This window comes from Platalea leucorodia (assembly GCF_965183815.1).
Source record: "Platalea leucorodia genome assembly, chromosome: 11".
Taxonomy (NCBI): domain Eukaryota; kingdom Metazoa; phylum Chordata; class Aves; order Pelecaniformes; family Threskiornithidae; genus Platalea; species Platalea leucorodia.
In genome coordinates this window covers 19,749,061-19,773,509 of record NC_138833.1, presented here as the reverse complement: position 1 = coordinate 19,773,509, position 24,449 = coordinate 19,749,061, and the positions used below count along the sequence as shown (strand labels likewise).

Genomic DNA, 24,449 nt, shown 5'->3' with positions numbered 1-24,449 from the left:
TCGGACACCCCCGCGCCGGGAGCTGGGGTTCCCCCCTCGGGTCACTCCTCGCCCCCTTCTCCCTGCAAGCAAGGAGCCAGCAGCGGAGGTGCCAGCCCAAATAAACCGAGTCAACAGCGCGGCGCACGCCCCCTCCGCCGCCCCGCTCCCCCCGGGGCCCCCGAGCATCCTCCCCTGCCCATTGGCTCCGCGGCGGGGGGGGGCCCCGGCCCTATATAAAGGCAGGGTTGGGAGGCTCCAGAAGGGGTTAAAAAAAAAAAAAAAACAAACCAAAAAACAACAAAACAACAAACGGACCAACAAACCCAAAACCCCGAACCCCAACCGCACCGACCCAAACCCCAAGGCCAGCCACCACCATCGGAGCCGGAGCCGCGCTTCTCCCCCCCCGCCGCCGCCGCCGCCGCGCCCGCCCGGCGGGGAGCCCTTCCCGGCCGGCCGCGGCCATGGAGCGCTGCTGAGCGCGGCCCCCGGGGCCAGCGGGGCGGACCATGAACCTGGTCGGGGGCTACCAGCACCACCACCACCACCACCATCACCACCACATGCTGCACGACCCTTTTCTCTTCGGGCCGGCGGCACGGTGCCACCAGGAACGCGCCTATTTCCCCGGCTGGGTGCTCAACCCGGCCGAGGTGACCCCCGAGCTCGCCGGGCAGAGCCCTAACTACGGCCCCGCCGAGTACGGCCCGGGCGGCCAGGGGCGGCTGGAGGCTCTCAGCGGTCGCCTGGGCCGGCGAAAAGGGGTCGGGGGACCCAAGAAAGAACGACGGAGGACGGAGAGCATCAACAGCGCTTTCGCCGAGCTCCGCGAGTGCATCCCCAACGTGCCCGCCGACACCAAGCTCTCCAAAATCAAGACCCTGCGCCTGGCCACCAGCTACATCGCCTACCTGATGGAGGTGCTGGCCAAGGACAGCCAGCCCGGGGACACCGAGGGCTTCAAAGCCGAGCTCAAGAAGGCCGACGGCAGGGAGAACAAGAGGAAACGGGAGACGGTAAGAGGCGGGCCGGGACCCCGCTGCCCCCTCGCCCCGGGCCGGGAGCGGGCGGGGAAAGCCCCGGGGCTGGGGGGAAAAAAACCCCAAACCTTCCCGACCCCGCTGGAGCCTTTTTTTTTTTCCAGCCTAAAAATAAAAAAGAAACACCCGTGGGGGGGCACCTCGGCGGAGAAAAGCCCGCCCCGACTTGCTCGGATGGCTCCCGACGGGCCGGGTGGGCTCCCGGGCGCTTTTCCCCGGGATAAACCCCCGGGACAAACCCCCGGGATAAACGCCCGGGACAAACCCCGGGGCCGGCGGCGGCGGAGCCTCCCGCCGGTTCCTCCTTCCCCGCTCCCGGCCGCTTTCCCGGGACGAGCGGGAGCGGGTGCGTTTGGGAGCAAGGGCGGCCGCTTCTCCCCCTGCTGCAGCGGGCGGGGTGAGGGGGGGACACCCCAAAAACCCCTCTTTATCCCCGGGCCGATAAAAGCCCCTCGGCTGGGCTGCAGCCCCGGGGCGGGCGCAAGGTGCGGGCGGCCGGGCCGGGCCCTCGGCTCCGCTCCTGACCGCTGCTTTCTCCCCCCCTTTCCCCGTCTCCTCTCCCGCAGCAGCCCGAGGTTTATTCGCAACCTTTGGGTCACGGCGAAAAGAAGCTGAAGGGCCGGACGGGTTGGCCCCAGCAGGTCTGGGCTCTGGAACTGAACCCCTGAGGGCTGCCCCGACGGCGCTCCCCGCTCGCCCCTCCATGTGCAATGTCGGAGAGAGCCCGGCCCGGCCCCCGGAGCCCCCCCCGGCTCAGGGTGCGGGTACCCGGCCCGGCTCCCCCCGCCGAGACGGATGCTCCGCGGGAGACAAGCGAAGGGCCCGATCCTGCCCGCCCCGTCGGGGGCCATCTCCCCCCCTCGCCCCTTCCCCGTTTGCTCCTCGTTGCTCCTTCCCGTTGGCAGCAGCGATCGGCGGCTCCTGCCCTCCCGGGCCGGGCTGAAACGGTTTAATTCGTTTGCTGTTGTAAATACGAGCCCCCCATCCCCGTCCGCTGCCTGACCGACGTGTGGCTGCGGTGAAACTACCTAGAAGTGCATTTGGGAACACTCCTGTGCCGGGTTTTCTACCTCAGATCTGCATGACCACTTCCCGAGGGACCGGGCGCGCCACACTACGTATTTAAAACTGAATAATTAAAAAAAAAAAATTAAATAAAATTTAAACTTTACGCAAACAGCCTCGGGTCCGACCCCTCCGCCTTCCCCTGCTCCTGAGATCGCGCTGCTGCGGCCGGGCCCCCTGCCCTCCTGCCCGCAGGGGCGAGGGGTGCTGCGGGGTTAAGGACTCCCCTTAAGTCAGTGCCCTGCTGTGGGGCCGATCCACGCCAGGGAATTCCCTCCCGTGGGGCTCGGGCAGCTGCGTGGGATCCTTTGGGACTTCTTTATGCCGTGCTCGCTCGCCCCAGGAGCTGGCAGGGCTCTGCGAATGCCCCCGCACCCTGCCCCAGGGCACCAACTCTGCCCCTGCCCCACAACCCCTTCCCTCCCGACCCCGCAGACCTGCCAGAGGGACCGGCCGCGTATTCGGCTTGGGGAAGGATGGCAGGATCGGGCCTTCGCAGCAGCTGGATGGCACAAGCACCGTAGAGCTGGGGAGCCCCCATTTTTATTGCCACCACGCAGAGAACCGGGGCTCGGCTCCCCTGCCCTGCCCAGGCAGCTCCCTGCACGGCTCTGGCACCGGCAGCATTTTCTCAGAGGGGATCCCCTCTTAGGCGCTGCTTTGGCCACATTTTGGAGGGAGCAACATCCCCTCCTCACCGTCCGAACACGACGGATGCCACCAGCCTGACACACCAACGCTCACGCAGCCCGAAGTCATCTCTGCCACCTCTCAGGCATAAATCCTTAATAATCCTTAATAATTAAAGCCGAATCCTTCATTCTGTGCACACACGGCTCTGTTACTGAAGGGTGGCTTCCAAGATGTGCGTGCACGGGCTCAGGGCCCGATCCTGCATTCCCAGCCTGGCCACGCCGCCGTTCCCGGAGACGCCAGGATAAACCCTAATGCTCAGCCGGGGAAAGGAAAACCGAGATGGGGAAGAGTCGTACGTTATTGTAGGGTTAACGAGGGCTCGGCTGGGAACATTAAATTTTCTATTTTAAACCAAGCCTTTGCTTGCAACTAAAGGTATAGAAATAATGATGCAACATCTGTAAATCGCTGACACGTCGATCAATCTGTGCATGTGCAGCCGCACACACCAAAACCACACCAGCTCACCCGTGGGGAAGCAGCTGGGGGTTTACAACCACTTCGTGCGTGTGTACAGATACAGACAGATGGACACACAAACGTCGGGGGGTACGGCCGGCGTAATTAAATCTCGCAGAACGATCAGGCTGCGTGAATCAGCCTTCCCTCGCTCCGGAGCCGCTGCGCGGCTGCCTTCCCAGCCCCAGATCTGCTTTCTGAGCTCTTTGAACGAGGCTGAGATGAAAACTGACTGCCCGAGCAGCGCAATGCCCGCACTGGTGCTGTTTTGTTCAGGCTATAAAAAGTTGAGCACGGCACCGGGCCCATAAGTGAAGCTAGAACAGGGCATTTCTAAACCCAAGCACATTTAAGGAAAAAAAAGAATAAAAAAATGTATAGAAAATCAGCCCGAAATATCATATTTTATGGCTAAGTTTCACAATCCCTTAAAGGGCTGGGTTTTTACGGAAAAGCTCCCAAGCCATCACTAACACCTCAATCCAGCGCCCCATAAATGTGTCCAGCCCCAATCCTGTTTATGCGTGCCAGCCCGTATCCCCGTATCCATGCGGCACCAGCCGGGGCTGCCCCTCGGCATCGGATGAGAGAAAGGGTTAAACGGGGACCTGGGCTTGCTCTGCAGCCTAAGGCGGGGGCATCTGGGACATCGTTTGCAGCCTGGGGACCCTCCCCTACCCGTCCAAAAACCTCTGGTGATCTTTTTCTTACGGGTTTCCAGCTTTGCTCCTGGGAAGGAGGCACGCTCACGGCCGGGGCGATGCTCTGCCTGCAGCCGCAGGATTGTTGCTTTCCGTACCACAGTTTCTGGCGGTGGTACCTGCTGGCTGCAAACTTCTGGGAAAGGCGTCCCCAGTGCCAGCCTCCCTTGCTCCTTCGTGATTTTGCAAGTGAAAACGCTCCGTTTCCACATCTGCAGAGAGCTTCCCTGCCCAGCACGGGGATTTTCCTGCGAGACTGGCTCAGTGTTTTGTGGGAGGGTGGGTGAAAAAAAAGCACTAAACGTTTTCTGCACCCCGGGGCTTCACCGCTCCCCAAAACGCACGCTTTGGAAGGGGTGTATTGGCAAGCAGCGAGCTCTGTCCCCACCTCGACACCGCACCGGCGGCTCTGCTGCGCCGGGGCTGGGAAAGGGTGTCGATGCTGAGCTCAGCACTGGCTCCAGCCTAGGATGGGGTCACCCCCAAGGGAGAGGAGCTGTAGGGAGAGCGGGAGCCCTGCACAGGGGCAGCCTCTCTTCCTCAGGCAGCAAACGTGAGCGGCTGGGAGAGGCGTCCCGGCAGCCTCCGGCAGGCAGCGGCGGGGCTCCCGGTGCCGGCTGCGCCAAACCTGGGTGGAAGAAGAACGGTTTGGCCGCCAGCTTTGAATTTTTGGCCATCTGAGAGCCAAGCTCATCGGCCAGGGGATTTGGCCCTGCACACACCTACGGCTCGACCCTGCTGTGAACTTGATGCCGTTGGGAAGCAGCAGGCTCCCGGCACGCAGGCTTGAGTCTGCAGTTGCCTGGACAGAAGCACACGCACGCAGGGATCGCTTGGCCCTGGGGCAACTTCAGACGTGCCGTGTCCCCTGCTGCTGGAATCCAGCCACCAGGGACGGCGGAGGGGACCCGGCCGCCTGCCCTGCCCGGCCCTCGCCCCCCGCCTGGCCAAGGGGGCAAGCGCTGGGGGCAGAGGGGCTGTCGGGCGCTTCCCACCCCAGCTCTGCACCCCTGGGGTTTGGCGTGCAAAGAAATGGCTCCTTTTTCGCCTTTTTTTTTTTTTTCCTCCCTTCCTGCCAAGCCCAGACCCTGCTTGTTGTTGTTGTAGGTATTTATGGGCCTGTTTATCTGATCTCGGGGGAGCCTATTCTTATCTCAGAAGCAGCAAGGGAAGGGTTACACTGGACAGCTCGGTAGACAGTATGGAGCCAAATAAAATACCAATCTGACAAAAAAAAAAAAAAAAAAAAAGAAAAAAAAGGGAAAGAAACACCCAGCCACCCGCTCACCCAGGAGTGCGAGGGTACCTGGAGCAAGGCCGGGGGAGCGTTCGATATTTCTGCAGAGCTTCGCTTCCCCACTCCCTGGGCTGGATCCTGGAAGGGACCCGGCTCCGTCCGCACCCGACACCGCCGTCCCCGGGCAGAGAGCCGCGGGCAGCAGCCCCCGGCTGAGCGCGGTCCAGGCTGCGGGCTGGGACCCGGCTCCGCAGATGTCGGCTCCCAAAACGGCTGCTGGTTTCAGGCGGCGAGCACAACCCTGGGCGAGAAATGCCCAGGCACGCAGCAGAGGAGAGTGCGTTTTAATGTCACTGGAAGAGGGGAAGAAAAAGACATTTTTTAAGTTTCAGGTCAATTGTTACAGCGGTTTGGCCATGACGCTGCTGTTTGCTGTTTCCTTGGGGTGAGCACGGAAGGGTCCCTGCTCGGGATGAGGGGCACAGCCGGTCCCCAGCCCCGGCAGGGACTGGCTCAAGGTCATCCCGAAGGTCACGGCCAGGGCCAGGGCTGCTGCCTCCCGTCACGGGGCCTCTCTGGCCTGGCCCCAGCCGGTGACACAGGGCTGGGGGAGGCATGGGGCAGGGGGGAACCCCCGGACACCGCGCTAGCGGGGAGCAGCAGGGAGCCCCATCTCTGCTCTGGCCTCTCCAGAGCCCAGGGGTGCAGCACGGCTGGGCCAGGGGCAGTGGGATGGGATGGGGCTGGGTGGTGCATCCCCTCTTGCCATGCCAACCAGGGGGCAAGGGCAGCCCCATGCCAGGGGTCCCCCCAGTCCTTGCCCCCTCCCCACACCCCACTCTAATTACCCACTCTTAAGGAAGCTCCTGATAGTTCTGGCCATTTAAGGTAGCCCCAGCCCCGCTCAGTAAGGGTAATTGGGCCATAATTTGTTTTCGGTGTCAAGATGGCGTCAAAGATAAGACAAAAATCTCCAGGTTTGGGGGCCAAAGAGACAGGAGAAATCCTGACCCAGGGCCGACCTCGGAGGAATGGCCACAAGCCCCAGTGAGTAACATGGCAGGTGAAAGATTTACTGCCAGGGGAGCTTTTTGATCCTCTCCCAACACTTGGAGCCTCTCAGCCCAGTTGCTGGCTCCCAAGTCAGACTGTCTCCTGGGAGTGTTGCTCAGGTGGGAAGTTTTTCTGTCCAACAGAGGCCCCCTCAGCTGCAAAGTTCATGACATGCAACAGTTCTTCCTCAAATCTCCATGCTTCTGGAGTCATGTGATTCTGAGACCTGTTGAAAGAGAAGATGCATTTCCAATCCATCGCTGTAGAAATGACATCCAAGCACGGGAAGACTCTGGAGCCACAAGGCAGATGAAGGCTCCAACTTGTTTTTCTTTCTTTTATTTTATTTTTTTAAAACAAATCCAAACTCTCTGGGTTTTCACCCCCATGGCTGTCCCTGCTTGGGTCTGCTAGCACTGAGCTCTGCCCAGGATGTATTTCTCCATGCAGCTGCCTGTGCTGGGAGAAGACCAAGAGCACTGCACCCTGGGCCAACCTTCCCAAGACCATCCTTCAAACAACGGACAACCCCACCGTCCACCCCATGCCCCTACCTCTCCAAAGCCAACCTTTGTTGCTCCGCTCCATGAACGCCCTTTCCCCAGTGCAGGGTGTTGGGAGAAGCGAGTATTTACCCTCTCACAAGACTCACGTGCTTGGTGTGGGGTTAGCAAAGGTGCTCACCATGGCACTCTGCAGAATGACCCATCCTTGTCCTGCTCAGTGGTGGAGCAATCCCATTAGCAAGCATCTTCTCTGGCAGCGATGACACTTTGCTGCCAATTTCCCACTGATCTTCTCCCACGGCCCTCAGGTGAAGCTGGATGGTGTGGGGTGGCCCAGCAGCCCACTTGTGTCCCATGCAGCAGCTGGATTTAAGGACCAGAATGGAAGCTGGCTGGGAGCCAGGGCTATCTGGTGGAGGATCAGTGCCGTACAGCTCAGGGCAGTGGGTAAAACCAGCCGGGCACTTTGCTCAGCAGGATTCCATGCCATCTCCATAGCTGTGCAATGCTGGACAAGCTCTGTCTCTCCTGGTTACTCCAAAGCTAAAGTGCAATAGCAAACCTGGAGCTGCTGCGGCTCCAGGAGCCTGCAGATCAGAGGGGCCAAGGAGCCAGACGGACCTGCTGGAGCACCAGCGGGAAGCGCAGGCTGGTAGGAGGACATTTACTGGCGAGAGGAGAGCGAGACAGGCAGTTACCCAAGAGGCTTGAGCCCAGGGACTGCAAGGCAAGAGCACGCGCGCTTGGAGCCTTGCCGATTCCTTGCGACGGATCCCTGAGACGGGGAAGGTCCTTGCTTGCAAAGTTTCCTTTTTCCCTGCTTGTTCTTTTGCATAAGGAATTCAGGTCCTGACCACCCTGAAAGACATTACAGTAACCAGAGAAGTAGGGGAATTTATGGCGTCACTAGCGGCTGAAAGCTGAGGAATTGAGAGGAAAAGGGATATTTTTTTTTTTTTTCCTTAGACTGCAGCTACCTTGACAAAATTCTCATGGCCTGTAACTGACCCGCAGGAGCAGCCGGGGGGGACGTGGGGGCCAGAGCAGGCTGGTTTAATTGCCTCGGCCGGGAGCTCCTTCCCAAACTGAGAAGCTGGAAGGAGTTACGGGTCTGAGCTAGTGCACAAAGCTTGCGTCAACCCCGAAACTCCCTCCTCTGCTCACCTTCGCTGTTCAGCTTCCACTATTTTAATCCTGCATCTGATGGATTGTGGAAGGACAGGCTTTGCAACGAAGCTCATCAGCTTGACTCAAACTCAAGCCTGGGCTGCTGTGTCCAACAACTCACCCTACAAAACGTCCAGGAATCAATCCAACTGCTTAGGGCTAAACCCACGCAATTCCACACCCAACGCCCTTTTAGGCTCCTATTTCTAGGAACGTGGCTTAAAGGGGTGGGAAGGCCCTTGTGGTGATACCGTTGTTGGCCTGCTTTGGGGAGAGCATGAAGGACTTGAAGCAGATGAGGAGTGGAGAAAACAGGATCAGGGAAAGGAGAGAAGGGAGGAGGACAAGCAATAACCTGATAAGGGACAGCAGCTCCCTGACACTGTAGTCTGTGCTAGTCTAATAAGAAAAGCCCTGTCTGTACCCAGTGCGCCAATGAAGAGCCTTCAACCTGCTTTTTATCCCCAGGGAAGTAGAGACACAGAGGGTCTGAGGTGAGTCGAGGCCAGCAGCAGTGCACCAAGGGCTCTGCTTTTTACGTGAGGGTCAGGGTTTATGATCAGTAACCCAGTGGAAATTCCAGGAAAAAAATAAACAACCTGGTTCTGTTGGGAAGGTAGGCGTGGAACAATGAAAACATCAACCTGCAGGGTACAGGGATCCTTCCAGGGCAGGCTGGACAGGGAGGAGCTGAGCAGTCCTATTTTGGGACACCGACAGGGATCCTGGTTGCCTTCTGCGGCCGGGCAGAGCGGGGAAGGTGCTGGGCTATGTCCCCCACATCTCCGTGCAGAGGGGCTGGATGCGGCGCCTGCCTTTCCCACCCCAGCCCAACGAAGGGCCTGCAGTTTGGACGGCAAGCCACCAAAGAGGAGATCAGATTGCTCAGGGCTGCCTGCCAGGCCATGGCTGCCGGCCTGCCGTCTGCTCAACAGGCGCAGGAGCTGGCGAAAACCCAGACGCCAAACTGAGCTACAAACGAGCTGGCTCCAGGACCACTGGATACAACCCACCCTTTTCTAAAGACGGACTTGCCCGCACAGGCGTCAAGACCAGGAAGAGACACGGGCGATGCTCACACACCTCTTGGACTCAGAGCCTCCTCTCTGCTTAGCGACCACAAGCTGGGTTAGTGAGCTTGCTAATGCGGTGCCCATCGTTGTGCTCCCTGGCCCCTGGCAGTCCATACATGTGGGAGGAGAAGCAGCGGAGCCGTCTCAGCTCCCTGACGCTTCCCTCTTCCCCACAGGCACCTTGGTGCTGCCTGCTGAGGATGCCGCAGCGATCACGGAGTGCTTCCTGCAACACGTAAAGGGAACAGATCTTGGAGAAAGTTCCCCAAACCATTAAGTAAAAGCACATTAGGGGGCTTTGAGGTACTTAGGGAAGAAGCCAACACTGCCTGAAAGGATAAGAGATGGGAAATCAGCTCCAGCTCCTGGCAAAGTGAGACTGAGTGCTGGCAGAGCCGTGCAGTCATCTCTTATTGGATACAGGGGAAATAAAAAAAAAAAAAAAAAAAAGAAAAAGAAAAAAGAAAAGCAAGCCCTAAGGCTCTCCCCTGCACACTCAGCCTGCTCAGCCACATCTCTAAAACATAAAACCATTAAATCCACGCTCGCATTTTTCCCCAGTCCTCTGTGCTGCCCTTTCTGCTGGGGAGCAGAGAACCGAAGCCTGGTTTCCATCAACGTTGCGAGGAGGCCGCAGGACGGCTCACGCAGAGAATCGGACGTGTTCAATTTCAATGTCCAACTAGGAAAAAAAAAAAACCCAAAAAAACCCAAACAAACCATTTTTATGATCTCCACATCCCGCTACAGCATAATCCTGCTTCCGGTATCTGACAAGTACGGCCAGCTCCTGCCGAGGAGGCATCTTTGGGGTGGGAAGATGGCTCTGGTCCCCCCGCCAGCTGCCCCGGGCTGAGAGGTGCAGCTGCAGAGCACCCACCACCCGGGTTACTGAGCTCACACTGCCCTCGCACGGCAGCAGGCAGCGGAGGGAGGGACGTGCAGTTTTAGGCCCATCAGATCGATCTGCTGGTTGCTTAGTTTCTCGGTGCGAATACGTTAGCAAGACTGAGCAGATCTTGGTTTTGATCTTGAAATCTTCTGTGGGTTTCTTGGCAGGGAGCAAACATGAGATTATGCAGCATTACTCATTAGCCTATACGAATAACAGATTAACCGGCAGAGTTTATTTGTATCACCGGAGTTTGCATTACACCCCCTCATGCTAAAGACGGCACCTGTGCAACAGGTTGCTGCTTACAGCTGTCCTCCTTCGGCCCTTCTGCCTTTCCTCCCCGGGCAGGAGGCCACCTCCCTGGGCTGGCAGAAGAGCCCACGCTCACCGATTTGGGAATGCCTGTGACACAGCTTTTCCCCTTCCGCTGGGGTGTGCTGCCCTTGTCCTCACCTGAAGACCTTTCCCTGATACCTCCCAAAAAAAGCTTGACAACACACAGGTGATGGCCTGCGAAGCGATCCACCCTCACTCCTTGTTTCGTGGTGCCCGCCTGTGTCACCTCTCGTCTTGCCTTCTTCCACTGAGAGCTACCGGAGACAGGGACAATGCTCTGGTAGCACGGCCGCACGCTGCCTCGCACAAAAAGATCCCGGACCGTTGCAAAGGCCTCCAGACACGGCCACAAACACAGGCACTGAGGACATCGGGATCTGTTTCTGATGTGCCAGCTCAGTCTCCCCCAGCTCTCCGATACATCGAGGTCAGTCTTTAGCTACGAGAATATTAGGCTGAAACAGAACTCCTGATCATTGATCGTTTCTCACAGCTTAGTAAAGCATCAACGCATTCAGCTCTCTAAGGTTTCTTCCCTGCAGTCCCCGCTCCCTTGCTACTGAAAGCGAATACCCCGGGGTGCCGGGCAGGGCGGACCCGGCGTCTCCTGCGCGCGTCACTGGCAGTGCGAACGGGCACGTTCTGCGCGGCTGGAAGTCACCAAAAGCGGCAACGCAACCTGCCACCCTCCTCCCAGAGGGCATCTTATCCCTTGCCATGAATTGAACGATGATAAGCAGACGGGTTAGTTGGCTGTAGGACAGCACCAAGGAATAAGGACACAGAAGATGTTGTGGGATTGTTTCAGCGGGAATTATCTGTGCAAATTTTCACTGCACGTCAACAGTGCAATTTCATTTGACAGTGATAAATTCAGGTCATGTATTTTGACTGTAAAGCTCTCAACATCCTATCATCCTCCTCTGTGAGAGCCCAAGTGTCCGAAAAGCTACACTGCAACCTCTTTCTGGTTAAAAATCGAGGCTAAAGCATGCCTCAGACAGTGCCAGCAGAGCCTTAGGAAATGCCACGACAGGGTTCAGGGGAGCAAGTATTCAAGCTCCAGTTTCTGGCATCACTCGCTTCCTCACTGCAGCACAAAAGTGAGGCATCTTTGCCTATAAGGCTGACAGTCAGGAGGGAGAGCAATAGGAGAAAAAGAAATGAAACAAAGCACTACACAGAAAAGGATCTTGTAGCTTAACTGATCGAACATTGGGATGCTACAGGTCAGCATTGCTCTGGAGGAGCACCCACCTTGTCAGCTGGGCATGCAGCTTTGACTCTGGACAACAGGAGCTAGAAGTCACGCATGAAACGTAGCCAAGGGTGTACGTGAGAAGGAAGCAGAAGCGCAGGGTTGAACTAGACCTAAAGAAGATTAATTAAGAAACATGAATTAAATGAGATGCTGCACTTGATTGACATGCTCATCACAGAGGGGGGAAAAATATCCCCCGTCATAGAAAAGCCCAACACTCTCCAAAATGCAAGGTCACGTGGCTCCACACCACCACCCATCCTTCTTGGGAGGTCTTCTTTTTGTGGCATTCCAAAGACTCCACGATTTGCATCCATGCAACCCACGCAGGTTTGTCACAAAATATCCACCACCTGAGCTTTCTGCTTCAGGCTTGACATACCCCAGTCAGCAGTGCCATTCTCCCCTCCCTGTCCGCAGTGTTTTCAGCCCTGGGGAGGTGGGTGGGAAGCGACAGTGAACCAGAGAAGCCTGGCACAAAACATCCATGCAAAGCAAAACTCCGCTGGCTCGGGAGGCAACAGTGCTAAGGGCAGAAAGGCAAAGAGAAGGGAATGTAGGCCTTGTGGCTAGATAGATCATTTATTAAAGTGAAATTCATCATTTTATCTTTGTCAGACAGTACAGAGTTAAAGTCTCATACACAGTGGAAGCAGGACATCTCCTACACCTCAGAGAAATGAGTTCTACAGTTTTTGCTATAAGTTACTAAGTTGCTTTAACAATACACAGCTATATTACACAGTTAAAAATACAAGGTGTCCAAAACATTTGGCATAAGATCAGCACAATACATGGAGGCCAGAAACAGAAGAGGGAACACAGTTTTTCTCTCCCAGTAAGCCCGCTAAGACTCCAAGCCATTCTGCAAGTTACCTGCTATTCCCCTCCCCTGCGCTGCAGCTGCGGGGCAGAGAGCTGCGGCTGGGACGGGAGCAAACGCGGCCCCGTCAGGGCTCAGCTAGGTCCGAGGCTCCGGGAGCCCGCCGATCCACAGGACGGCCTCCAGCGTTGCTCGCAAGGGAAGTTCAGGTTTAAGGCAGGAGCCCCCCTCCTCTCCCCACGCTTTCTTCAACCATTTAATTCATTCCAAACAGACGCGTTCACAGGCAAGTCAAAAAGGCGAGACCAGGGATAGCTGTGAAAAGTGCAAGGAGCATCTTACATCGTAACAGTTCGTTTGCACTTTGAAAGTGGAAAACGAAAACTCCCTAACTCGGTAAGCTAGAGATGGCTAAAGGGCATCAGCGACAAGAGGAGTGAGGCATCAGTAACATTCCTTCACTGTTGGGACTCTTCAGTCAATACTCTGGGCAGTACAAGGACTCCTTTCGTACAGGCGGCCAGCTTGTATTACCCGCTCTTTTAAACTGTAGAGGCAAAGTGACTCTAGTGCTCTGGGGAAGCGTAAGGATCTGCAAATTTAAATAAACAGTCCCCTCAGCAGACCATTTCTCTCCCCCCCAACTGCAGTTACTGCTGAAGATCTCCCATTGGTATTTACATTTGGCTCAACCAAAAGACGTAAAGTGCACAGCTCCCCCCTCCTTCCCCTCTCATAAAACATCCATTACAAGAGCTAACACAGAACAAACCTTCCTCCACGTTGCTAACTGTGGAAGTGTGTTTTGTTCAGTCTCTCTGTGGGCCATGTCCTGTTTCATCTTCTCCGTGCCATCATGACCCGCTTGAAAACTCGCTCTTACTGTGGATTATTTTGGCTCTTGATTTCAAAGCCTCTCTGAAGCCAGCTTGCACTTCAGACTAACTTTAAATGCCAGACTTGATATGTTTTGGTCGTGTCCTGCACTCCAGGCTATCTAGTCCTTTACGGCCACATTTCTAAGGAGAACTGGGGCACCAGAGTACTGGGGACGAGTGGTACAAACCTGCCTGATCCGCTTTTCTCAGGCTGAGCATCTAAAGTGCCTGGCAAAAGAAGCATTAGCTTTTAATGCAATTGTTTACTTCAGGTTGACATACGATATTCTTTGTGATGCAGAAATTTCAGAAAAAACTGCATTCTTAACACAGCCTCCTTGGATATATTTGCACTTTTCAGCCATCAGATTGCTACCGACTCAAGTCTTCGCACGCTTCCAACTCCCTTTAGTTGAGCTCAAGCCAATAACTACCAGCAATGATTCCTTCTTCTTTCCTTAAAGTGAGCAGAGGGTCAGCATATAGGATGAAGTTAACCCTGGAAGAGATGTTTCCGCATTATTTGGATTTCATACTAATGGCTTTGGATCTATTCAGAAGCCTAATGAAGTTAATGCAACTCTTCAGTGAGAACTGAATTAGGCTATGTAACTGAATTAGGCTATATAATGGCTGGAGGGCTTCAAAGGGGATTCCTCTGCCTCAGGGTGAATGTCACCTATGCAGGCTTGTAAGAAATAAGCTTCCACTATTATAAATGGTAGATGACATCTGGTCATCCTCCATGCCCCCAAGGCTTGTGCTCCATGGTTCAAAGCTAGACAGAATTTAAGGCCCATCTGTGAAAAGCAAAATGTAAAAAGAAAAAAAAAAAAATCTTATTATACCAGCCAAAGCGATTTGTGTCTTCCACCTTTCCAACAATTCCCATCTAAAAGTGCTGAGAAAACATCCCACCTCATGGCTTCACAAGTGTGAGGTTCAAACACATGTACTTTGAAGTTTAAAACAAAAAGTTGGAAAGTCTTTTTTTAATTGGCATGCAGCATAAGGAATCAAATACACAGAATGGTATTATACAGAACGACAATTGCATTGTTGCGTTTTCTGGTTATTAGACACTAAATGCTTTTCAAGAATCACAGGCACCCTGAACATGGATATTGCTACTGAATTGACGTGTGATTTCAGTTTATAGCATGGGAGCCATAAAGCGGCTAACCCTTCCAACAAGACATCGGCTTTCTTTTGCTCAAGGCGTTTTGCTCTAGCTAAGTTGAGAACAAGGTAATAAGGCATTTGCAAGGGTTTATAAGGCCATGGGGTCTGACAGCCAAAGATTCTTCTGTTTCTTTGGTGTCTTGCCTCCAAGCTTTCCACCTTATAAACAACTGCTAATGGCTGGTAAACATCTCTTCATCATCACACTTCACTAAGAATTCTTTCAAAAAAGTATAATTGCTTTAAGAGTGAAACCAACAAGGATCACATTTCACATCAATTGCCTATTTTCAGGAAAAAAAAAAAAAAACCAAACCAAAAAAACCCAAGAAACTTTCCTGGATACCACCTCTGCACAAAAGCATTCCAGTGAATACACCTGAACAGATGGAACCTGCCACCATATTTCCTCGAAAAGAATCATTTTGCTGCTGGCTGCTAAAACACCCCAACAGATTTATTTACTCTTAGAAATAAAACAAAACAAAATACAACAACAAAAAAGGAAACCCCAAACAAACTACATTTTTACAGTTTTGGTCTAGAAGTTACAATGAGGCATAACCCTCTCAACTCAGAAACTCGTTTTCCCTCGGTAATACCCTCTGATTACACGAGCACTTCGAAGATTAACATGCAGTCAGAGAACGTACCCTTTTAGCTATCTGTCCTGAATGAGAGAAGCCAGGTCACATTGACTGATGTGGGAATTACTCCATCCTTTCAATAAGGAAAGGACCAGCATAATTGGGAAATTTTTAAACATTCATGAAATACCGACGCAAGACATTCTCTCCTCATTCCTTGAACCTCTCTCCTGGCTGATTTCTTAAAATCCATACCGAATTGAACAAGGAAATGCTGAAACAATCACACTCCCCAAAACTTCACAAATGGGACGTGTACCATAACAGAGTATTTCTGCCTATGACACAGGACTTAGACATGTTGAAGCTTGTTGAACATGTTTTTGGAGTATTAGCAAACACTTTGAAGCTGATGTGAACAGCTTGCTTTAAACTGTGACTTGATTTTTAAAGAGGCCCTGGGAGAACTTCAACAAGAGCTTCACTACGTGAACTCTTCACGCCTTACGAAACATGATGCAATACTAAGCTGGGATCGCGATCTGTGTGTTTAGCTCTTCAACAAAGCTTCATCCAGTTTTGGAATATTAAAACCTGCCATTGACAAAATGCTAGCCAAAGTTTTCTACTGTTCGGTTCGTTGATTAAGGCTTGTTGAGAACATACTCTCTACGTGGAGTCTTGGCATCTTGTAACAGAATGGAGACATTGGTTAGGACAGAAAAGAAACAGAGCGGTGCTTTAAATCATGAGATCCCCTTGAATAGAATTTGAGGTCACTGGAGAACAGTCAGTCACGACCAACACTTTTATAAGCTCCTTTTGCCAAAATAACCAGCGTTACTTGTAAGGACACCTTGGCTTTAAGTAACAAAATCAGAGCATCTCCTCCTACAGCGCCCAGTTAAAGAGCGCCAGCAGGCCACCTTCCGCTCACACAGCTCTTCGGAAAGCACACGTAACGCTCACAAAAGGCAAGTGCTTCCATACTGCTGCCCGTTGCAAAGACACGCGAAACGCATCATGCTCCAGCCAGTTCACTACCCCGGTTACACTGCTACACCCGTTAGCATAAGCCTGCTTTGTACTGAACAGAGACTGCCGAGCCCACTAATCCACCCAGCAGTTTGGTGGCACCTGCTAAAGACTAGCTTCAGTATAAAATTCACATCGCTTGTGATTGATACCTGATCTGACACCGAGATTGAGAGATGTCTTAAGCCATTGTTTCACCTACCATCACTGAGCCTTGAATACAAGGGAAATACACGTAAGTGAATTAAACGAGCATTTCTACCAACATGATCAAACCCAGCAAATAAGCTGTATTTGCCTTAATACCACACTCTGAGGAAACGCAGTTGTTTCTAAATGCTTACAGACAATTAATTAGTAAGTTCTTAAATAAAAGAAATTAGAAAAAGAGATTGCAGAGAGCTGTTTGGCATCCATGTCAGAAGGGGGTTGGAGGAAAAACGGTAAAAAAAAAAATAAATCGATTTCAGACTCGTCAAGTAGTGTTCACTGGAGTAGATTTGGTGAGCTGGAGCATTTGTAGAAGTCTGGGACTTGAAGCACTGACTCAAGGCAAGACAGAGCACGTGTAGGTGGGGAGCAAGCTTCAGACAAACTTCTGACCCATGCACCTCAATCATGAATTTTATCTCTGCCGCTATTCCAGTCCTGCGCCAAGACAAACTGCATGGTGTTCTGTGATGCACTCTGAATTCAGTGAAAAAACGCCATCTGTGATCTGAATTGCACTGAGAAGCAGATTTCCAGAAATGGTTTAAAACACCGAGTTGACAAACTCCACAGTCCTACAGGTTTACTTGGTTTCCCCATTATCCTCATTTCTTTATTCCAATGTGACTTTGAAATGAGGGGAAGAAGTCTTCAGAAACATGCTGGGCACATGTTTTCAAATACTCCTGATAAGAATGTCTGTATTTTTTTTTCTGTCATCCAGACTTACTGCATTTAAAAAAAAAAATTTACAATATACTTCAGCAGTTTTTATATACCTAAAATTCACAATACCATCTGTTCCTTCAAGGTCTCTCTTATTCCAAGTCTTGTTAATCTTCATTCTAGTTGCTTGCTACCTTCTGATTTCTGGTCCAGCCTGCTCTTGTTGTTCTTCACCATATAGATGAAATACGCAAGCGTCTCTTTCTCATTCACGGGAATATTCCTGAAGTGACGACTGACAGTCTAGAAGGACAACATGTAAAGAGACAGAAATTCTGAAATTAAAAAGTAGAAATAATCAGAACAGGGTTTCTCTTCACTTTCCAAAAACGATTTTACGGCCACTGAGCGTAATATACTTTTAGTCAAACATGCACCAATTCAAACTGTCAGTCCTCATTTACCTCTCTCTCTCTTTACAGCTGGAATGTGCATACGAACAGGGCATAGTCCTGCTATGTCAGCAGTATTTGCGGCCAACCTACAAGCGGAATTTGGAAGCCAGAATGTCCTCCTGCCAAAGCAGCATAGCCTCTCCTAAGCGGCATTTCATGCCGAGATTATTTGGAGAGCAGGTTTTCCCTGCATCTCAGTATTTTAAAGGAGAGTGTCAGAAATACTGAAACGCTTTGCTGTGTGAATCAGATGTAGCAAAGTTTTAGAGTCCAAAGGAAAACGCACTGGATAAGTTTTCACTGGAAGGAACACCAGGGGATTTGCAATGGGAGGGTTAGGATTTGGTTAGGGCTACCCCTCTCTGACACTAGCATAAGCCCTGAACCATTAGCTGCTTTTTCCTCAGAAAATGAATGTAGAAAACATGTTGGAGCTGGATGAGATCTGCTCCTCATATGGAAGAAGCTCTTTTTTGGTACCCAACACAGCTCCAGAACTGGATGTTGATGCAGGCTGAGCAATAAGTCACTCCAAGAAGATTTATGGAAGTTTGAGTTTTCCTTACGGTGGGGTAGCAGCAGGAGTCTAAGAGCCTCAGGCAGCAGTGATTCAAGCATGGGAGCTGGACGAGGATCCAGCGTAGGGTCAAAGCTGCTCAGACTTCACAGGAAATCTGGGAAGTGTGTGACAACTTTAAGTTAGGCTCCCTTTATTTTCCGCTTGCATAGTAGTTTGTTTTTTTTTTTTTTTTTTCCTCCTGGGCACATTCATGGTAAACTGCCTAAGTAGTCCTTCACGGCAGGAGGTAGCTGAGAGACTATGAACTGGTTAGTTAGAACATGACAAATCAGAACTACTAATGAGGACATACACCCACCCTGCTTCGCTCACCTTACTCCTACATGCACTACACTATACATTCTCTATATTCTGTGTATTCATTCCCTAGTTGACTTTGAAAGAGAGCAAGACAGTATCTTGCTGTCTTTTTTGGTCTGCCGATTGTTGTTCTTTAAAGCAAAAGCAAACCAGACAGTTTTGGGCAGGCAGTTGTGAAAGCCTCAGCTTACAAAAACAACCTTGTTACCATTCAGTAACTGCTACAGTTTTTTTCAAGTTTAGAGAAGACTCTTCCCACAGAATGCCTTCAGATCAAGTCAGGAAAGTGAGCAGAGCAGATGCACACCAAGCACAACTAGCCCAAATAACAAAGAGTTACAGAGAGTTTTCTTAACAAGTACCCCATATGGCGAGAAAGCAGCAGTAGAGAGGCCCTTAAGGAAAGAGCCTTTTATTGACTGAACACCGAATCATGAGGCAGCAGGACAAGGGAGGGGAAAAAAGGAATCTGAAGTCATGGTCAGTGATTTTGCCTTTAATAAGAAGCAATTCCAACCAGTTCAAGTGTCTGTGAGGAAAGAAAAACTAACGGGGCGGTTAAGGTCTTAAGGTGACTTCAGTACAACAGCCATCTTCAGTTAACACCTAAGCCACTGGAAACCAGGTTGTTTCTGTTCCCTAAAGGTGATTGTGACTATGAACAAGGAGGGAAAGGAAGCAGAGAAAAGCAAGTTACTAAAACATGCTTTCAAGAGCCAGCTTCCCTGTATTCCATGACTGTCTCAGGTGAAAGAAAGCATGCAGCTTTCTGTTGGCGTCCTCCCCTGAAACCTTTCGCAGAGCACGCGGTACATACTAGCGAGAGAGTCACTACAGGTATCAGAGTCACTACAGGTATCAGCGTCCGAGAAACGTGCGCTTCAGCAGAGGAGATAAAGAGGTTTTTTAATAACAGAGGTGATACTACCTCTGTCGTCACTTACTTCGGCTAGCTGAGCCTTGTTGAGTCCAGGCCTAGTCTGCAACTTATAATGTCTCTTGTAACGTCGCAGAGTGTTCACTTGGAGCTGGAACAAGTCAACCTGAAAGTGATGCAGAGAAGGCGGCATGAGCACTACCTTTAGCTTCTATTAGGCAGAAATGTAGTTTTATCTAAAACCAACTATTTCTTCCTTAACAGGACTGCTCCTCGCCTGCATTCAGAACCACATCGACTTGCCTTACTGACAAATCTAAGTATATTTTGTATTTGTTAATGCTAAAGGACCAAAATAGCCTCAGGGAAATACAAAATTTTGTTCTGGTTCACATGCTGTCAACAGAATTGCTGGCCAATTTCTGCTCTCAATTACACCTCTGCAACCTCCAAGCAAAGGGGAACCTTTTGTTCCCATAAGGTTTGAAAAACTCACACATGAAATATCAATTTAGCAGGGACTGAACAAATGGCTTGTGACATAAAACAGAGTACAGAGAAGAAATGAAATTCAAATACTTAAATGGGAAGCGCACAGTTCAAAAGCAAGGGCGGTGGTGGGGGAGGTTACAGGAAGGAAGATGAAGATCATGTGGGAAATGCCATGTTTCAAAGACAAAAGGAATCTCTGCTGAAAACCAAGAAGAAAATGACGTTAAAACTGACACGCTGCAGAGCTCCCTGTTCGGTTAGGTGATGTGCATCCCTCAGTTTTTAACCACCAAATACCCTGCATGCTCTACAGCACTAACATTTTTAGATGCCAGCTGGGTCTTCCCCAATCATCCTGGCAACTAACGTAAAGCCTGCAAAGGAAAGTTTTGATGGAGAACCTCGTAGAGTGGAAACACAAACAGCTACAACAAAAGGTCAGATATCCTTAAAAAAAACAAACAAAAAATTGGCTACTCTTTCAACACCTCCACACAGCTTTGCAGTCAAGACACAGCTCTGCTGGCAAAACGATTCTTGGTGGCTTTTTTTCAGAAATAAAATGCTTTTTGCCAATACGGGTGGTATCTCCAGCAGAGGGCTCTGCTGATGTGGCCAGAGCTCAGCTCCTCCACAAACATCACCTCTGCACAACTTTTTGCAGCGTCAACAGTACCAGAAACATCACCAAAGCAAATACAGAACACAATGGCACAGAGAAGAGATTATTCTAGAGTTCTGTAGAACAGAAGGAAAAAAAAAAAACCAAAAAAACCAAAAAAACCCCACCAAAACAAAACAACCCAGGCCTATTTCCTGAAAATAAAAAGATGTTACGAGTTATTTGAAGGCAGTTTTAAATAGTGCCAAAACTACCATACATGCGAAGGTCTGGAGAAGCTTAATATCCCTGGATATTATATACCCAAACACAGAGAAACTGACCTAGCGTATTTGCAAAACAATGCAGGCTAGGTGACAAAAGAACGATATCAGGGCCTCAGTCATCACTGAAAATAACTAATAAAAGAATTAGTATCAAATACTGTTTTAACAGCTCTCTGTTTGGAAGCAGTACATACATGAAGCTGTGCAGTTACCTTATCACACCTCTTTTTATAGAAAACTTTACATAAGCAAAGAACTCATACAGGGATGAAGAAGAAAACTAGGATGTTACACATCAGAAAAAAGTCTTCCTGAAAAATGAGAGTAACTCCATAGCAGTTTCAGTGGAGTTACAATTTAAAATTTAAGTATTTCCCGATACATGAAAACATCCAAGTCAAAATTCAACATGCTCAAAATTGGTAAACCCACTTGGCACCTACTAACCTCCGGGACATCCGTTTCATGCTCAGGAGAGTCGCCTCCATCATCACTTGTCTTCCTCTTTCTTTTGTTTCGGACACTTTGAATGAAGTTCTTGTGAAAATCACAAATGTACAGATGTCTCACCTAAGAAGGAGAAGTGGTGAAAAGGCAATCAAAACAGGTACTGCAGAAACAGCATTCACCAGCAGCCACTCAGACACCAGTATCAGAGGGTGCATCCCTCACGACTGGCATGGCTGCCTGCCTCAGGACATTAAGGAATTTCTAATCTTAAACTCCAGGACTGATATCGCACTCTTGAGTCAGAGATCATTTACATTGCAAAGACTAAAGTCAAGGAAAATAAAGGACTTAAGAGCTCCAGCTGAACCTGAATCTCTGCAGATAATGTATTTCTTTTTTATGGTTGCAATCACGTGTCAGGAAAAAAATAAGTAATTGTCTGGAGGAAGTGCATTTGCTTCAGGACTTACTACCAGGTAACTCCCAAGAAAAACATCATTCTGTTCCACTCTTGTAAGCTTTCTGGTTTAAATAGTACATGAGATTATTAATACAAGTGTTTCAAAATCTAGATCAAATAAAAAGTTGGCCAATTACCTCAATTAAAACAAGCAAACCAAAAGCAAAAATCTCTTTCCTATAGCTTATCCTGCCATGGAAACCTCTTTTTAACAGGTATTATCTCACTAGAACTAGCATATATACAACAAAGGACCACAAACGATCAAAATTATTTGGTACCTGTAAGGCAAAAACGTCTTCAGATGACACAAACACCCTACATTCAAAATCACTTTATGCAGCCCGCTTCGTACTTTCCCTTCGTTTTCAGTTCGCTAGTCTGATTTCCTCTTTTTATTTCTAAAGCCTTACATCCGTCAACAAAGAACTATTTCTAAAACGAAAGAAATGACTACACCACTAGACAAGTCTGCTGAGGATTACAACCAGGAGAAATACTCTGGTTTTTAAGAATAAGATTATATTTCAAATTGAGTCACTCTCTTCCCGTGACACGATGTATTTCGGCTGTGCAAAAGGGATCTAACCAACTGAGGAAGCTGCCAAACAGACTGACTCAAAACTTCAAATTTTTTTGTTTTTAATGGTTTTAATCTTTAAAGGTCAGGTAAGAAAAGCACACAGAGCAGAATTCTGTTAACTGAGTCACTTCTGAGAAACTCCTTCTGTAATCTTGACGGGCTGCTCTGCTCTACCTATTTCGTTACTCGGCAAACGACCCGTTTCTATCTTGAGCTGACAGCTGTCACTTCATGTTTTTAAGCGGTCAGCAGCAAATTGGGCTGTTTAGTGCCGACCAGCGAACAAGCGTGCAAGTGCCCTGCTGAAGAGGCTGCACACCTCGCCTTTCGAGTTAGATGCAAGAGTTCGTTTTCAAGTAATCTGTTTCACTAGAACACGAATTCTTACCAATTAAAAAAAGTAACGTCAGCGATGTCTAACTGAAATAGTAACCCATGTTGTTGATTTCACCTAGCAGCGTCAGGGGTTTTCAATACAAAACTGAAATTAAGATAGCACTATTGCCTCCGAAGCAAAGACGGCTCCTTTGCTCCCCCTGAACATCATCGGCTCCCCACCGCAGCAGAGCTTTCCTCCCAAACACGGTTTTAGTGCTGCTTCATTAAGCCTCACGACATAATCAGTGCCGTGAGGGGAAGCCGTATCTTTACCCAGGCGCGTTCTTCTCCTACCCTGGCGTAGTAACGCTGAAGATGGGAAAGCGGGGTCCAGAGCAGCCGGGTCTGCAACACAAACCACGGCACCTCGCACCCCGCCTCCCCACAGCTTGCAGGGGTTCAGGGAACCCCCCAGGGCCGTGGCAAAGCTCAAGTTGCCGGGCGGACGAGCAACTTTCCGCCGCCCGAGGCGCACGGAGCGCGGCCTCCCAGGGAGGGCCCGCAGTGCGGTGCCGGGCTGCGGACGGCACGGCGCGACCGGGCCGGCCCCTCGGGGGCTGGGGAGGGAGCGGGGCTCGGCGGGCAGGACCGGCGGAGGCCGCAACTCACACTTTTATCGATGTCCAGCTTCAGCTTCTTCTGCGAGATGCTCTTCTGGATCCTCTTGCTGAAGGACGCGTTGCCGGCGGGGCGCACGCAGCGGTCCCCGTCGTCGATGAGGCAGCAGCTCTGGCCGTAAAAGGGGGCGGCGGGAGGCCCATCCCGGCTGTCCTCCTCGGTGCTGAAACCATTCATCGCCCACCTGCCCGCCCCTCACCCCGCCCGGGGAGCCGAGAACCGGGGAAACAGCCACAGCCGCCGCCGCCGGGCCCTCGGGGGGACCCCGCCGCTCCCGCGGGGGCCCCCCCACTCTTGCAGGGGCCCCCTCAAGGGGGGACCCCCCTCAGCGCCGGCGGAAGGGGCCGAGCCGCGCCGCCGGGAGGGCGGGAGGGCCGCCCGCCGCCGCCCCTCAGCGGTGGCCGCGGAGGCCGGGCCGGGCCCCCCAAGCGCCGCCGCCCGCGGGGGAGCCGGGACCCCGCTCGCACCGCTCACACACACACAAAACCGCCTCCCCGGCAGCGGAAGTCCCGCCCCCCGCCTAGCAGACGGGGCGCTGGTTGGGCAGCGCGGCTCGCGGGGCGGGGCGCCCCGCCGCCGCTCCGCGCGTCTATTGGTGGGAGGCGCCGCCAGTCTGTCTCCACCACCCGGCCCCGGCCCGCCTCCGCGTTCGCACGGCAGCCGGAAGGTCGCCGGGAGAGAGGCGCGCGAGCGCGGCGCGGCGCGGGGCGGGGGGGCCGCGCGCCGTTGCCAGGGCACCGCAGTGTCCGTTCCCTCCGCGACCGTGGCGGGGAGCGGCGAGGCCCGGCCGCCCCTCGGCTTCTCCTCAGCCGCCCCTCGGCCGCCCCGGCTTCCCCTCATCCCCCCCGCCGCTCCTCAGCCGCCCCTCGGCTGCCCCTCATCCCCCCCGCCGCTCCTCAGCCGCCCCTCGGCTGCCCCTCAGCCGCCCCCGCCGCTCCTCAGCCGCCCCTCGGCTGCCCCTCAGCCGCCCCGCAGGGCGGCCGCTCTCCTCCCGTGAGGAGCTCTGAGGAAACGCGGCGCCTCCCTCGGCCCCGGGCGGGCGCTGCCGGAGCGGGTGCCCGGCCTCGTCCCTCGGGGAGGCGGCGGGGAGCGTCCCCGGCCCCGCCGGCCTTGGGGGCTTCCTTTGCCCCCAGGGCATAGCCAAACACAAGCCTCCGGCCGCGGCACTCGCCCGCCTCAGCCTCCGGACCACGGGCTCCGAAGCCGGGTCTCTCCAACCGCCCAAAGCTGAACCAGCATCGCTCCAGTACCAGCGCGAAAGCAAGCAAAGGGCCAGCCCCAACCGGCGGCTCTCGCCCCGTCCCTTGCACATAACTCATGGCGACACGCTCCGCAAATGCCTGTCCTTGGCTACATCAGCACGTAAGGCTCCTGATGGCGTGCGGGTAGGAGCTCCTGGCTGAAATATTATTAAAGAAGACGGATTTTTTACTAATTACAAGGCAGGGATAGTGAAAAGATTGGACCTGGAGAAGTGTTTCCCAAAGCAATCTGACTTTGCATTCCTTTCATCTTC

The 24,449-nt window shown here is 52.2% G+C and overlaps 2 protein-coding genes across 8 annotated transcripts; one reads left to right on the top strand and one right to left on the bottom strand.

Annotated features, from left to right (window-relative positions):
- Positions 1 to 491: 491 nt before the first annotated feature.
- Positions 492 to 1,690, top strand: HAND1 (heart and neural crest derivatives expressed 1; the record flags this gene model as incomplete). The annotated part of the gene is made up of 2 exons (XM_082323864.1): positions 492 to 998; positions 1,589 to 1,690. The coding sequence occupies 2 exons, from the start codon at positions 492 to 494 to the stop codon at positions 1,688 to 1,690; spliced, it is 609 nt and encodes a 202-aa protein (XP_082179990.1).
- A 7,350-nt stretch (positions 1,691 to 9,040) lies between these two features.
- SAP30L (SAP30 like) lies at positions 9,041 to 23,299 on the bottom strand. Of its 7 annotated transcripts, none has more exons than XR_014229448.1 (6): positions 22,925 to 23,299; positions 20,892 to 21,014; positions 19,132 to 19,230; positions 12,348 to 17,155; positions 11,468 to 11,581; positions 9,041 to 9,205 (listed from the first exon to the last, which is right to left on the bottom strand). XR_014229448.1 is itself a non-coding variant. In XM_082323846.1 (5 exons), exons 1-4 carry the CDS (start codon positions 23,108 to 23,110, stop codon positions 17,027 to 17,029), a joined length of 537 nt encoding a protein of 178 aa, XP_082179972.1. In that variant the 5' UTR covers positions 23,111 to 23,299; the 3' UTR covers positions 12,046 to 13,972; positions 16,982 to 17,026. The 7 variants fall into 7 exon arrangements, 3 of the variants coding, with proteins under 3 accessions (XP_082179972.1, XP_082179973.1, XP_082179971.1); XR_014229449.1 differs by lacking the exon at positions 9,041 to 9,205 and adding an exon at positions 10,318 to 10,665; XR_014229450.1 differs by lacking the exons at positions 9,041 to 9,205; positions 11,468 to 11,581 and having other exon boundaries at positions 12,046 to 12,609; positions 13,067 to 17,155.
- Between the last annotated feature and the right edge of the window lie 1,150 nt (positions 23,300 to 24,449).

Excerpts from the sequence above, each read along its gene's own strand:
- SAP30L (XM_082323845.1), bottom strand. The coding sequence starts at position 23,110 with ATGAATGGTTTCAGCACCGAGGAGGACAGCCGGGATGGGCCTCCCGCC. Across the intron at positions 21,015-22,924 it reads AGCTGGACATCGATAAAAGT|GTGAGACATCTGTACATTTG; the intron begins GTGAGTTGCGGC and ends TCTCCTTCTTAG. Across the intron at positions 19,231-20,891 it reads ATGAAACGGATGTCCCGGAG|GTTGACTTGTTCCAGCTCCA; the intron begins GTTAGTAGGTGC and ends CATCACTTTCAG.